The sequence below is a fragment of the Monodon monoceros genome, unplaced genomic scaffold, assembly GCF_005190385.1.
Source record: "Monodon monoceros isolate NGI ecotype Baffin Bay Population unplaced genomic scaffold, NGI_Narwhal_1 Super_Scaffold_13, whole genome shotgun sequence".
In the NCBI taxonomy this organism is placed as follows: domain Eukaryota; kingdom Metazoa; phylum Chordata; class Mammalia; order Artiodactyla; family Monodontidae; genus Monodon; species Monodon monoceros.
Window position 1 is genome coordinate 82,638,007 of NW_021703769.1, and position 15,185 is coordinate 82,653,191.

Consider the following 15,185-nt stretch of genomic DNA (forward strand, 5'->3'; position numbering starts at 1 on the left):
CTGCCTCTGGTTCAGTTTCCAGGCCGAGCGGCCCGCGCTGAACGTCGTCATCTTCCCTCTGCTCCACGAGGGCCTGACCGATGTCATCCGAGACGTTCCCATGGTGCACCTGGACGAGGTCACCTTATTTAAAAGCAGAGTGGCCGAGGAGCCGCCAAATCTGTGGTGGTGACAGGAGTGGGCCCCCACCGGCCCGTCGCCACCTGTGGCCGCTGCGTCTCCGTGGCCGAGCAAGCAGGACTGCCCCAGTCAGGTGTGTGGCTTCCGGCCTTGCCACGGCCGCCGCGGCTGCTCCCCTGCCCGAGGACGCCGGATGCCCGGTGGGTCACCGGAGGAAGGAAGCCCCCTCCCCAGCCCTTAGGGGCCTCCTCTTGTGAGGAGTCTGTGCTCAGTGACGCTCCGGCTGAGATGCGTGAGGCAGCGGCGGCAGGGCCGGTTGTCGGGCGACCTGCGGGCCTGGCCGGCGTGGTCTTGGGCTGAGACACCCGTCGCCAGGACGCTGACTCCTTGGGGGCCAGGTCGCCAGAGCGCCACGTGACCCCACAGCCGTCCCCCCAGCCCCCAGGAGAGGCCCTGTGCTCCTGGTCACCTGCCTCGGGCTCTGTGGTGGGCGGCTGTGAGCCCGAGGCAGGGAGGGGCTTGCAGGTGCTGTGGCAGATTTGGGGCTCTCCCCTCCTTCCATTTAACCCAGTTACACCTCTGGTATGTGTCCAGCCACATGACATCAGACAGGTTCGGGCCAGCAGCGGGTTGCTGGGCAGGGAAGCTGCAGGTCCCTGTGAAGGTCTCTGTTTCTGGGGAAACACGGATAGACCTGCTTCATTAGAAAACCTTGAAATATTAAAACCCAGAAGGGATGTGTGGGGCTGGAGGAGTGATCACATTACCCCGTTTCAGATAGCTTTATTTAGCACTTTAAAAAAATGCAACGCAGCTATTCCCAAAACGAGGGACGTCCTCCCAGTGTCCTGGGCCTCCCGCCACGTGCCGCCCACTGCTTCTGCCTTGTCAGCCGTGAGACTCCCCCAGAGCCGTCATCCCTGCGGCTGGTGGGCTTCTGAGGGGCCCCAGTTGGGTTCCCTCCACCCAGCGTCTTGCCCCAACGCTCCCGGTGACGCTCCTGGAGACTTCCAGGGAAGGCTGAGTGGCGTCGGGGCGGCTTCCAGCCGGGGGTACCTGGGTCTCCGCAGAGGTTGCCTCCCCAGGACCCCAGGGGCTGGGCCCGTCTTGCCCCAGCCTCCCTCTCCCTCTGGGCTGGGGGTGCAGGTTCCCCAGGCCCTCCTCACCGCTGCGGCCCGTCTCGGCTGCCGTCCACTCTGTGGCCCCCAGCCCAGCCCGCTTCCCACTCTGTTCCATGTGATGGTCGCCCCGTGTCGTGTAGTGTGTCCTATAGTTTGCCTGTTGCAGGGCCCGGTACCTGGACCCTGGGCCTGTGTTCGCCTGCCCTTCCCTGGGTTCTCAAGGGGCAGAGTTCAGCAGTCCCCGCCCTGCCAGTCCGAGGGGGTCCAGGAAGCCTTCTGATGGTGGAAGTGCTCGGAGGGCCAGGGTCTCGGGACGCACACAGGCCCCCGAGTGCTCCGGTCGATTCTCCCTAAGCGCAGTCTGTCTGGCGGCCTCCACCCGTCCCCGCGGCCCCGGCCCTGCTCTCACCTCCCCACAGCACCGGGTGGAGCTGGGTCTCCTCCCCCTGCGCTGTGGTTTTCTTGCCGAGGGTAGAGCTGTCTCCTCTCTGGAGCGTGGGGTGCCCTCCTCCCTACCTCCCCAGCTTCCGCTGGAGGCTCTTTGCCTCCTGCCCAGAGGGACCTGTCTGCCGCTGACCCCTGGTGGGACCCCCACCAGACCTGCAGCCCTCCCCTCCGCAGTCCTGACCTGGCCTGAGAGTCACAACCGGGCCCGCCCCTCTGGCCATGCAGGCCGCAGGCCAGGCTGTCCTGGGCCCTGGGGAGACAGGGCCAAGGCCCTCGTTAGGGCCACACGCTGTAGATGAGGGTCTGAGAGGTGGTGGGAGTCCCCCACCCCATTTCTGGGCATGTCTTTCAGTTGCGCCTTGAGACCACCGGGAGGGTGATCAGGAAGGGTGATGTGGGGACTGACTGCTCGTTGCCGTCACAGCAGGAGCGTGGCCCGTTACAGCCCGACCGGCAGAGGGACGTGGCCCAGGATGGGGGCAGGTGGTCTGGCCGACCCCGGGACCCCTGGGGCCCTGGGTACACATCTCCTTTCGTCCAGAGCAACCCGGGCTCAGGCCAGAGGATGATCGTTCCACTAAGAATTTATCCACAGGCTGCCATGGTTTTCGTGCTCTGGCCCGGATGGCCTGTTCTCATGAGCAAGCAGTTTTAACCAGCAGTGTCATTTATGCCAGCAAACAGGGCCGGGAGGGGCCGTTCACGAGAGGCTGGGGCACGGGCTGACTTGGAAAGCAGCCCCCGAACAGGAGGCCTTGTATCTTTAGTGTCCCCCTCAGCCGTCCTTTCCTTAGAGCAAGAATTTCCGCTGCTTCTCCACCCAAGACGGGGTCCCCCAGCTGTTAATAACGTGCTTATTCTCGCTGAGTGCATTTTGGCGCCGGTGTTAATTGCAGCTTATGTTCTGCAGCATCTTACGCTGGGAGAAGAACCCACCCTAATGGGCCCCAATTGGCAGAACTGGGCTGTGAAGCGACGGACCATATGCTGCCTGCTGAGAGGGGCCTGGTCAGCACTGGCGCCTGCGCGCGTGTGTGTGCGTGCGCGTGTGCATGGTGCGTGCATGGACGTCTGTGCACCTACATGTGTGAGTGTAGTCTGCTGTGGACGGGCTCTTGTTCCTGGTGTGCACGTGTGTGTGTGCACGCTGTGTGCGTGAGGCAGACACTGGGGGAGGTGGGAATGAGGGAGGAGGGGATCAGGGAGATCTCTCTGTTAAAAAGAGAAACCCCCGGCCTCCTGAGGCCGCCCCTCTGCCTGTGGCCCCTCCTCGCCCCTAGACTCCTCGGCCCCGCCTGCTCCCAGGGCTGTGGCTTTGCCGCCGCAGCGTCAGGCAGCCTAGCTGGCCGGGCCTGAAGGTGCTCCCCCAGAGAGGCTTCTTGAGCCTGAGGAGAGTAGAGACCCTCAGGCCCCCTTCCCTGCTGTCGGTGGCTTCTCTCTTTGTCACGTGCGAGTGTTTTTATTTCCGAGCCGAGGGGGCTGGATTAAGGGCACTTCACTCTCATACAACAAGGGGACGGATTTCATCCCCACCCGTCAGCTGCCCGTCCGAGGACCCAAGGAGTCAGGGTCCCTCATCCGCAAGGTCCCCGAGGGCCCCTCCTTGGGCAGGTCAGCAGGGCTGGGTGCTGAGGGTGACACTCCCTTAACCCCCTGCGCCAGGATCCAGAGCTGCAGGCCGCTCGGCCCAGGGGGCAGAAGCTTGCCAGGGGCCAGGGCTGGGTAAGTTGGCCAGGGGATCTGAAGCCAGCAGTTGCAGCCTCACTGTGTCAGGGGCCTCCCTGGGTGCACGGCCTTGGCGGGTCTCAGGCCCCCCTCCCCCACCCGACCCCGCCTGGCAGGAAGGGGACCTGCCCTGACGGGCCCACCCTCGCGTCCTCCTCTGAGTGGCACTGGAGCAGCCGGCAGCCTCCTGCTTCCTCTCGTTCTCACTGTTCGTTCCTGTAGGATTTGAAAATTGCTGAGACCTTGTGAGAAGCAGTAAGAGAAGTTCGCGGGTGAGGACGATGCAGCGCGGCCGTGGCAGCAGGCTCCCACGGCTTCAGGCACAAGACCCGAGGTGAGGGGGACGTGGAAGCTGACACCTGTGGTCCTTGTGGCCTCAGCCCCAGTCCCCCTCCCCGCCCCGACAGGATAGGGGTGGGGTTGTGCCGAGGGGCTCGGGGATGGTCGCTGGTCTTGTCTGCATCTAGGGCGCGGGATTGCACTGGGCGTGATGAACAAATACCCACAGGAATTCAAACAAGCTGCGGGTCCGACACAGGCCAGCCACCATCTCTGAATTACTTTCTGAGGCTCTTTCTAAAGCCAGTGAAGTGTGAGGTCTTGCATTGATGTCACAGGGTCAGGGCATCCACTGCACCAGACTCCAAGCCGGCCGACCCCAGAGGCCTCCCCGCCGTGCCCACTGCGCTGGGGGGGGGGTACGAGAGGTGAGGGTGCTTTTGCACGTGTGGCCGTGGGCACGTGGCACCCCGCAGCCACCGGCGGTGCTCAGCCCCGGGACCGCTGCCCTCTGACCGTCCGTCGCCCACCTGCCGGCCCCTCTGACTGGACAGTCTTGCTTGGCACGTTACCAATGGGAGGAAGGGTGAGGTGAGTGCCAGGGTTTCTCACGGCATGCGCGTGACCAGGTGCTACACGACCGAATACACGTCACCTGCCTTCTGATGACCGACCTCCTTGTCCTCCGGTGAGGCCACTCCTGAATTTCGCGTTCCAGCTACATTTTGAATGGGTATTTTCATGTAAATTTGTGGCATGTGAAAAGTTTCAAATAAAGTGGACCTGATTTAGAAAACCTGTGTGGTCCTTCCAGCAGGGGCGCGCCCTGACCTTTCCTCTGCAACCCCCTCTGCAGCCCCGGAGGGCGAGCTTAGGCGGTGGCGCTCCGGTCACCCGCTGCTGTTCAGGTGTTGAGGACAGTCTGTGCTTGGCCCCTTGGGGATCCCTGGATGGAGACGTGAGACCCAACGCGGGGCACCAGGCGCTGCCAGGGGCCATCAGCAGACGACTGCTGTGAGGAGGGCCGAGGCCAGGATGGGGCTGGCGGGCGGGGGGCAGGGGCACTGGTGTGGCCCGAGGCTGCTCCCTGCGCAAGGGCTCCGTGAGGCTGGCGGAGGCAGAGTCGGCACAGCCCTTATCTGGGGCCCGTGGGGACTGAGTCAGTTTCATTTTTATTTAATACACATATCTGTAGTTTTCAATTGTGGTAAAAAGTACGTAACATAAAATTTACCGTCTTAACCGTTTTTATGTGTACAGTTCAGTGGCATTAAATAGATTCTCGTCGTCGTGTAGCCATCACCACTGTCATCTCCAGAACGTTTCCATCTTCCCAAACTGAAACTCTGCCCCACTAACCACTCCCCTCCCCCGCCCCCAGCCCCCAGCCCCTGGCACCCAGCCGTCTACTTTCTGTCTCTATGAACCTGGCTCTCCTGGGGACCTCATATAGTTGGAACCGTAACAGCGTGTGTCCTGTTGTGACTGGGTTGTTTGCAGCCTCAGTTTTAGGCAGATACTTCCTCCACCAGACCTGGGTTCTGGGAAGGGGCTCTGCCCGCAGCCAGAGGGGGATGGAAGGTGGCAGTTGAGGTGGGGATGCCCAGGGCAGGCATCTGGGGAGGAGTGGGGACCTGGACTTGGGAGGCACCGTGGACAGAGGTGGGCCCCAGGGATGCTGCAGGACAGAGTGACAAGGGCAGGGACCGTCAGGTGGGCCGAGGAGGGCTCACTGATGCCTCCTGAGCCCCCGGTTGGTCCTCGAGGCCAGAGTCGCCTGAGCTGCAGCGGCAGTGTGGAGACAGGAGCCTCCGTCCCTCCCGGTCCTGCCTGAGCTGGTCCCCCAAGCCTGGTGCACACCCACGGGACTCCCCACCATGGTTCACTTCCACCCGGGAGCCAGGGAGAAAGCTGAGGGGACAGTCCTTCAAGGGGTCAGCAGTGACCTTCCCAAGAGGGGCAGGACCGACCCTCTGCCCTGCTGTGTCCAAAGGCAGCAGCAGGGGGACATCAGATGGGCATGCGGGTAGGAGAAATCCCGGGGGCTCTGCTTCACACACGCGTGAGACGCGATCATTAGGGTGACGGGTAAGTGGGGAGGGGGAGAAGCAAGGCTGAGGGGACCCCATGACAGACCGCCCCGACTCCAGGCTGTAGGGAGCCTTTTGGAGATGCTCGCAGCGTCCGTGGGGCAGGGACAGGTCCCAGCGACGTGGTCCACCTCTGTCCCACCATGTCCGGAGCCTCTTGCAGGGGCTGGATCTTCTGGAAGCACCTTCACTCACATGTGGGGCGGTTGGTGCTGGCTGTTGGCCGGGATGCCCACCTGAGCTGCGTTCCCGGCCGTGGTAAGTGCCACCCAAGAGGGTACGACGGGGAAGGGGCCGCAGTCTGGGTTGGGGGTCAGGGAGGCCTCTGCGGAAGGGTGGGCTCTTCCGTGTTCTCAGAGCAGGCCTCTCTCAGCGAGGACCCGGTGTCCCTTGTTTGGCGTCTCTCCTTGGTCCTCCCCGTGCGATGGGCACCCTTTGGGTTTCAAGCCTGGCTGGGCCCCGCCCCGGGGTCTCCTCCGCGAGGTCCGTATCACGCTTGTCACGCGGCCGCTGGCTCTTATGTTGAGCTGAAGCCCCGGCTCCCGGCCTGGGGGAGTCGATGGGGAAGGTCTAGGAGCAGCACAGCCACTCTGGGCCCTCACCGGGCGCTCCTCCCTGCTGGGGGCAGGATGGTGGACAGATGCGAGGGGCACAGCCTGTGCAGAGGGGCCGCCGGGCCTGGGCTGTCCACCGGCGGCCGGCGAGGCCCAGGGTGTTGGGGGCTCCTGCAGCCCCCTGTGCAGCGTGTGCAGAGCCAGGCAGGTGCTGGGGGGTGCGGGGCGCCCGTTTCCAGGGCTGGAGGGGCCTCTCCCGGGCGGGCAGTTTTGCGGGGAGTCCTCTCCCCACCGCAGGGCGGGCAGGGGGGCTGCCCCTCCAGAGACGTGCCATCAGTCACAGGCCTTCATGTGTGTGCACACACCCAGCGTTCACACACACTCATGATTACGCTCACATGCATTCACAACTGCACACAGATTCACAGACGCACTCCAACACACACGCTCACGGCCGTACCCTCCTGCGCACACCTGACATTCACACACTCACGCTTACAGTCACACCCACTCTCGCAGGTCCACAAACAGCCCCATAGTCGTATTCGTATCACACACTTAAACCCCACCCATCTCACACATTCACACGAGCACTTGCATGATTTACACTGGCATGTAATCACACACTCGGTCACACACCCACACTGATGCCCCCCCCACATTCACACCCATGTGTACACATGCGTCCACTCACGTACATACATTTGCACACACACACGTTGATACCTGTAGCATTTGTCCTCACACCCACCCACGCATTCACGTTCACGCCCAGTCACGCTCAACGTTCAGACGCGCACTCCAGTTCCCCGTCGCTTGCACTCTCACACATGCACTCACACTCATGTGTAACACACACACGTTCACACACCCACACAAAGGGACTGGATTAATTTTATACACCAGTCAGTTAACACAACCAGTTCACTCGAAGGTAGACTTTTCTGTTATGTTCATCCAGGGAACTTGAAAAATTCCGAGAGGTAGAACAAAGGGGAAGAGAAATCACCGCCGCCCTCCGCAGCCGGAGAGAACGTCTGCTGATGCTCTTGTTAATGTCCTTCAAGCCTTTGTTCCCTGCTTTCAAAACCATCTGTAGCTGTGATCATCCGATTCCCGGTGCAGCGTTGCGCTCGCCACGATGAAAGCGTCTTGTCTGTGTTCTCCCGGACTCAGCCTTTTAATAATGAGGCTTTGCTGTCACAGGCCCGCTGGTCCCCCGCTGTCGGACAATTAGGTTGTTTCTAATTAGTCAGTCTTCCAAGGAAAGCGGCCCTGGACAGCCTTGTGCTGGAGCGTTTTTCTATATTTAGAATTATTTCCTTAGGAGAGACTCTCGTTAGTGAAATTTCTGGGTCTAAGTGGGAATTTTTTAGGGCTGGGAGGAGCTTAGAGTTGTATTTAGGGAGTGGGTTTAGCATCTTTGCACAGGGTGACAGCCCCCCGTCTCAGTCCCTGGCTTCAGAACGTGGAGGTCAGCTCCCAGCTGCTCCCAACCACGGGTATTTTTATTTGCTACGTTCCCTGATTTCGAATGTACTAATCCCCCGGGACGTAAATGACTTCTAAGGCATACAAATGAGCAATGCAGATAAACTAGAATTAATATGTTTAAGATGACGTAAATCCTACCAAACTGGTGATTCCCCGCCATTTGCATTTGTGTCCAGGGAGGGCAGTGACCTCCAGCCGGGTATTCCAGGATTGAGGAGTGTGGTCTCAGCCAGAGCCCTGGTTCCTCCCTCCCACTCACCTCGTACATGGGCTCTGGGCCTGGGTCCTGGCAGCATCAGGCCCGGGCATCTGCAGAGGTAGAATCTGGTCCCCAAAGACGTCCACACCCTAATCCCCAGATCCTGTGACTATGCTAGGTTACTGGCAAAGTGGAAGTACGTTTGCTAGTCAGCAGGCTTTGAGATGGGGAGGTTATCCTGATGGGCCCAATGGGATCACAGGGGTCCTTGGAAGTCCAGGAGGGAAGCTTAAGAAGGATTCAGCCCTACACTGCTGAACACCAGTCAAGGAATGCAGGTGGCCTTGAGAAGCTGGAAAAAGCCAGGACGTGGATTCTCCCGTGGAGCCGCCAGAGGGAACACGGCCCTGGTGACACCTTGATTTTAGCCCAGTGAGACCTTTGTCAGACTCCTGACTTCCAGAGCTGTGGTAATTGACACCATATCAGCAACTAGAAAGGGATACACCGTCGGGGGCTTCTCTCACTCCCTCTCCCATCCGTCCTGCACTCAGCCCACCAGCAAACGAGGGAGGAAAACAGGTGACTGAAAGAATGACTGGAAGGAAATGCAGGCACGTTTTCTGTGGGGGGGAGGATTTCTCCTTGTGTGTGTTATTAATTCTCTTCTTTTTCCAGACTTTCTACGATGGGCACAGATGAAATTAATTCTGAGATGTAAACAGAAAAACACACACATAAAAACATAATTTCATTCAAAAACATATTCTAGGATGAAGCTCTCAACAAGAACAGATCGTCTCCGGATCTATTAAAACAAAAAATGTTCACGGTATATTAGTCCCAAAGGCAAGTAGCGAGATCTTGTATATATGTATGTATCTATTTTGGTTGGAAAAAAAGTCCTTACCAGGATAAGTTTGTGCAGAGCAAAATGTGGACCAGCACAAGGATGCACCAGCCATTAGTGGAGGGGTCTTTGGGGGAGTGAGCTACCCCAAATGAGGCTGGGGGATTCCCTGGCAGTGCAGTGGTTAGGGTTCTGCGCGTCCACTGCTGGGGACAGGGGTTTGATCCCTGGTCGGGGAACTGAGATCCTGCATGCTGTGTGGCATGGCCAAAAAAACAAAACCAAAAACAAACCCCAAAAACACATATATTTCTTTAAAAAAAAAGTCTGGGTCCCGTCAGAAGGAAAGTTTGGGCAGTTCAGACCATCGCTGGGGGTGGAGAGGGGCCCTCCTTAAATCAAGGTGGGGCGAGGAGAGCCCAGAGGCAGCCCTGGGAGGGGGGGCCAGGTGCTCCTGCCTAGGTCTGGGGGTGAGAGCGTTTCGCAAAGCCTCGGTGGTCTGAGGGAATTCTTCAAAGACACAGCCTGGTTTTCAGCAGAGAAGCCATAAGCTTTGTGCACGGTTACCTTGCTCTCCAGAACAAACCAGGGGGGCTCAGCTCCCTCCCCACCAGCCGTGGCCTGCCCGCCAGCCACCTGCTCCAGGCCCTATGCTAGAGGACACTCGGTTTCAAGCCACAAAGCAGTGCTACCCTGCTCGGCGGGGACGGCGTGGAAGGCCTGCGTTCCTTTTAACATTTTCTTAAAAAAAAAAAAGTACAGAAAATCAGAAAACAAACAGCTTGATGAGTTAGCATAAATGTACCGAGAAGCAGAGTTCCGACGCTCCAGCCATGACCACCTACCTCCCTTGCCCACCAGTCCGAGCGTCCCCTCTGACACCGCAGCTCCGTCTCGCAGTTTCGTTGCTGTGTCTAAACGTCCTGTCCAGAGGGTCCCATCCATCCCTTTCTTTCCTGAACAATTGATATTTCGGAGAGCCTAGGCCGGCTGACCTGGTGAACTTCCCACGTTCTGGCTTTTGCTGACTGCATCCCAAGGTGCCATTGTACCCGGTCTGTGTTTCCTCCAAGTGGGCAGCTGGATCCAGAGGTTTGATTAGACTCGCGTTCATTTCTTCATCGTTCACAGTTATTCTTCTTCACTGGTTTTGATTTTAAGTGTAATTTTTGAAATAAGAATGTATTCATGTGATTCAACAATGAATAAAGGGACTTCCCTGGCGGTCCAGTGGTCAGGACTCCGCGCTTTCATTGCCGTGGCCCGGGTTCAATCCCTGGTCGGGGAACTGAGATCCTGGGAGCCGCATGGTAGGGCAAAAGCAAACAAACGAACAAACCAACCAATGAATAAATATGAGAAGATTCCCAGTGAGAAGTCCTTTCTTACTCCTGTCCCTCAGCCACCTAGTTCACACCATCCATTCCTCTCTCGCGCTCAGGGAACCACTGCCTTAGTTTTCTATGTCTCTTTCTAGAGTTTCTTTATATACAAGCAAATATGGATGTATACTCCGTCCCTCCCCCGCTTTTTTAAACTACCGTAACCCTTTTTTTTTTTTTTTTTTGCGGTATGAGGGCCTCTCACTGTTGTGGCCTCTCCCGTTGCGGAGCACAGGCTCTGGACGCGCGGGCTCAGCGGCCATGGCTCACGGGCCCAGCCGCTCCGCGGCATGTGGGATCCTCCCGGACCGGGGCACGAACCTGTGTCCCCTGCATCGTCAGGCGGACTCTCAACCACTGCGCCACCAGGGAAGCCCCGTAACCCTTTTTAATTGTACAGTTGAGTGGCATTAAGTGCATTCACGTTGTGCAGCCGTCACCGCCGCCCATCCACAGAACTCTCTTCAGCTTCCCAAACTGCAGCTCTGTCCCCATTAAACAGACTGCCCATCCCCCCTCCCCCAGCCCCTGGCACCCACTTTCTACTTTTCTTCTCTATAGTTTGACTGCTCTAGGTCGCTCATATAAGTGCAATCATATAGTGCTATGGTCTGAATATTTGTGTCCCCCCAAATTTATATATTGAGATCCTGACCCCCACGGGGATGGTATTAGGAGGTGGGGCGTTTTTGGGAGGTGATTAGGTCATGAGGGCAGAGCCCTCACAGATGAGATTAGTGCCCCAGAGAGATCCCTTGCCCACCAAAGATGTTAAGATCCAAATATGTCGGAGCGTTTCAAAGCCCTCCATAGACATCTCATTCCTCAGCTATTTGGCCAGTCTGTTATCTATTTATTACTTATTTATTTATCTTTTATTCTGGTTAGTCTGTTACTTGCTCCAACTGTTATTCATTGCCTCAGGCAGCTGCAGAATTAAAACATTTGCTTGAGACTTCCCTGGTGGTGCAGTGATTAAGAATCCGCCTTCCAAAGCAGGGGACACGGGTTCGAGCCCTGGTCCAGGAAGATCCCACATGCCGTGGAGCAACTAAGCCCCTGCGCCACAACTACTGAGCCCATGTGCTACAGCTACTGAAGCACACGTGCTGCAACCATTGAAGCCCATGCGCCTAGGGCCCGTGCTCCGCAACAAGAGAAGCCACCGCAATGAGAAGCCCATGCACCACCACGAAGAGTAGCCCCTGCTCGCTGCAACTGGACAAAGACCCTGCGCGGCAACAAAGACCCAATACAGCCAAGAATGAATGAATGAATAAATAAATAAATAAGAGTATTTCTTAAAAAAAAAAAAAATGCTTGTAATTGTTTTAGATAAATGCCCCTCTGTGAAAGGCTTTTTAGCACTGAGTGAGCTCAGAGTTAGGTTAAATAAAGATAATTTTTTCCAATGGGGTCTTCCATGGAACCACCAGACATACCACCAGACATGTCCAATAATGCCAGTTTTCGGGGAATAAGGCTTTGGAAGAGCCTCAGATCAGTTCTGCTACTTCTGGGGCTGGGAATGTGGGCTGTTAGTTTTCAAAGCTGAGAAAGGGAGGTGGGATAAGACAAATTAAAAATCCACCAAGCTTGCTCTTCCTACTGAGATTCAGCCAGTTTTCTTAAATAAACACACTCCAGGTTGCTGCAAGCCTCTGGTTAATTTCCAGAGCTCTGAAGAAGCTGATTCTGATTTCTGCCTGTTTTTTTCTATTGATTTTATGAGGAGTGAATTTTTTTTTTTTTTTTTTTTTTTTTTTTTGCGGTATGCGGGCCTCTTACTGTTGTGGCCTCTCCCGTTGCAGAGCACAGGCTCCGGACCCAGCGGCTCCGCGGCATGTGGGATCTTCCCGGACCGGGGCACGAACCCGTGTCTCCTGCATCAGCAGGCGGACTCTCAACCACTGCGCCACCAGGGAAGCCCGAGGAGTGAATTTTTGAAGGTTCTTACTCAGTCATTTTTGCTCCCATCACCTCCTCATTCAGTTTTGACAGCTGTGTAGTATTCCACTGGATGGTGTAATATCATGTATTTAACCCATCTCCTGTGGTTGGACATTTAGATGGTTTTCAGTCTTTTGTAATTACATGAAATGCTACAAATTAATCACTTGAATATCTGTTATTTTACACATGTGCATGTATCTATAAAGTAAATTCCTAGAAGCAGAATAGCTGCATCAAAGAGTATATACATTTGTAACTTTGGTAGATACTGCTCAAATTGTCTTCCACAGGGATTGGTTGAACCAATTTACATTCCCACTAACAATATACAAGAGTATCTGTTTCCCATAGTCTTGCCAGTAGAGGGTGTTCTCTAACTTTTGGATTTTGCAAATTTGGTGGGTGAAAAACAGTAACTCAGTGTAATTTTACTGAGCATTTCTTTTATGATCAAAGTTGAACATCTTTTCAGGTATTTTATTTTATTTATTTACTTTAGTTGGCCACACCGTGCGGCTGTGGGATCTCAGTTCCCCGACCAGCGAATGAACCCGTTCCTTCGGCAGTGAAAGGGCAGAGTCCTAACTACTGGACTGCCAGAGAATTCCCATCTTTTCAGGTATTTTAAAGGCCACTGGGGTTTTCATTTTTCTGTTATTTTTTCTTACTGATTTATAGATACTCTCTGTATTAGAGAGATGAGGGCCTTTTTTTTTTTTTTTTTTTTTTTTCTTTTTTTTTGGGCTGTGCCGTGCTGCTTGCAGGATCTTAGTTCCCCGACCAGGGATTGAACCCAGGCCACGGCAGGGAAAGCACTGAATCCTAACCACTGGACCGCCAGGGAATTCCCGAGTACCTTTATTTTTATATAAATAAACGTGTGCTTCCCAACACTTTTTACTGCTGGCACATCTTGCTCTCCAGCCTACCCAGAGACAGTTCAACCCAGATGCTTTAAGCTCCCACACTGGCTGCTTCTGCCCTCTAGGGGCAAGGCCGGGAACCTGCGCCTTCCTTGGGGAGTTGGCTGTCTGAAGAACCAGGCCCAGGGACACACATGGGCACCAGTTGTCTCCTGTTGGTTGGTTACACTTTTTCCTCTGCTGGGGTTTGACTTTAGCAAATATTGACATGTCCCTCAAAATCCAGAGGGCTTTGACATTGGTCTAGGAGGGTTTCTCCCTGGTCCTGGCCCTTCCAAACAGAATGAACCACTTCTTTTCCTACACTACTTCTGTACCTTGTTCAGACTTTCCCTGTTAATTGCCATCATCCTACTGAATTCGGTTTGGTTTTTGTTTTTGAATTCGGTTTTTAAATGTCTTTTTTTTTTTTTTCTAATAAAATAATGTTCATTTAGGACTTCCCTGGCAGTCCAGTGGTTAGAACGCGGCACTTTCACTGCTGTTGCCTGAGTTCAGTTCCTGGTCGGGGAACTGAGATCCTGCAAGCTGTGCGGTGTGGCCAAAAAAAAAAAAAAAATAATAATAATAAATAATGTTCATTTGGAAAATCTAGTGTGGGTAAACAAAAGGAAAAATAATTCAAGTCCCAATATTAATAGTTTGGAGTACAGCTTTCTAGCCTTTCTCTTTGGAGTAATAGTGTATGTATATATTGAAAAAATTAAAATGGGATTATACCCTACAAACAACTTTGCCCAATGTTCTTTTTTTTTTGGCTGCGTTGGGTCTTCGTTGCTGTGTGTGGGCTTTGTCTGGTGGAAGCGAGCGGGGGCTACTCTTCGTTGCGGTGCGCGGGCTTCTCATTGCAGTGGCTTCTCTTGTTGCGGAGCACGGGCTCTAGGCGCGTGGGCTTCAGTAGTTGTGGCTCGCGGGCTCCAGAGCGCAGGCTCAGTAGTTGTGGCGCACGGGCTTAGTTGCTCTGTGGCATGTGGGATTTTCCTGGACCAGGGATCGAACCCGTGTCCCCTGCTTTGGAAGGTGGATTCTTAGCCACCGCGCCACGAGGGAAGTCCCCAATGTTCTTTTTGATTGTTTGTTTACGTGGTGCACATGTCTCTGCCTCACATAATCTTCTGTGCCGTGACTTGTGACAACTTTAATTATTTACTCGAGTTATTAACTGTTCCCCAATGTTTGGACATCTAGATTGTTTCTAGTTTTTTGCTTTTGTAAACAGTGCTGCAGTGAGCGTTCTTATAAACTTAATATTTGTGCATAATTTTTTCTTCAGGACAGAAAGCAATTTTAGAAATAAAATGTCAGGGTCTAAGTATGTTTAGAATTTGAGGTGTCAGTACACACTGCTTTTGTTCACCCCCAGAAAAAACAGACACCATCTCCCCGGTAGTATGGCTTCGTATCTCGTGGCCCCGTTGGCTTCTCCGTTCCTCCGGGAATGGTAAGACCCCCCCTCCACCCAATGGGAAGATGTTTCTTAGTCCTCCCTGTCTGAGCGCCCAGGCTGGGCACGGGGTGGGACTGTTTGTCGCAAGTCAGGCTTTGGGAACCCTCGTGTCTGTAAAAACAAAATCTGACGCTAGGGATTTTTGTTCCTAAAATGTGTTTAAAGTTCTAAATGTTAAAACAAACCAACAACCAACCACAGCAAACCCTGGATGCAGCAACGCTGTCATCCTCACGTACATCAGCCTGTCTTTACGTGGGTGTGGGTTGTGCAAGGGCTGAGAGGCCGCTCCCAAGGGTCAGTGACACACACCATGGGGTGCAAGAGAAAAGAAGTGGTCCAGCCCCAACACTGCTGCCGTCCCGTTCTCCCCCCACCCCTACCTAGCAAGGGCAAGGCTGGCGCAGGGCCGCTCTATACCGCTTGCAGTCTGAGCCCCTTGTGTTCTGCATCTCCCCAGGCCCAGCGCACAGTAGGTCCCGAGTAATTGTGTGGGGTTTGGGGGCCTGGCTGCGGGCCCCCAGAATACGCTGAGACGCGAGCTGCCAACCCCGCTGGAGGTGAGGGAACTGGGCCCAGACCAGGCCCCGGGGCTTGGGGT

The 15,185-nt window shown here is 55.2% G+C and overlaps 1 protein-coding gene across 3 annotated transcripts in view; it reads left to right on the top strand.

The window, feature by feature from the left end:
- The window catches only part of FBXL18 (F-box and leucine rich repeat protein 18), a 39,235-nt gene extending 34,522 nt beyond the window's left edge, over nucleotides 1-4,713 (top strand). For 2 of the 3 annotated variants that reach the window (XM_029221407.1, XM_029221406.1), the window contains one exon: nucleotides 16-4,713. In XM_029221407.1, coding sequence (XP_029077240.1) covers nucleotides 16-172 — 157 coding nt within the window. In that variant the 3' untranslated portion in view covers nucleotides 173-4,713. The remainder of the gene's footprint in view (nucleotides 1-15) is intronic. The other variant, XR_003793258.1, reaches the window with a different exon arrangement.
- The last annotated feature ends 10,472 nt before the right edge of the window (nucleotides 4,714-15,185 follow it).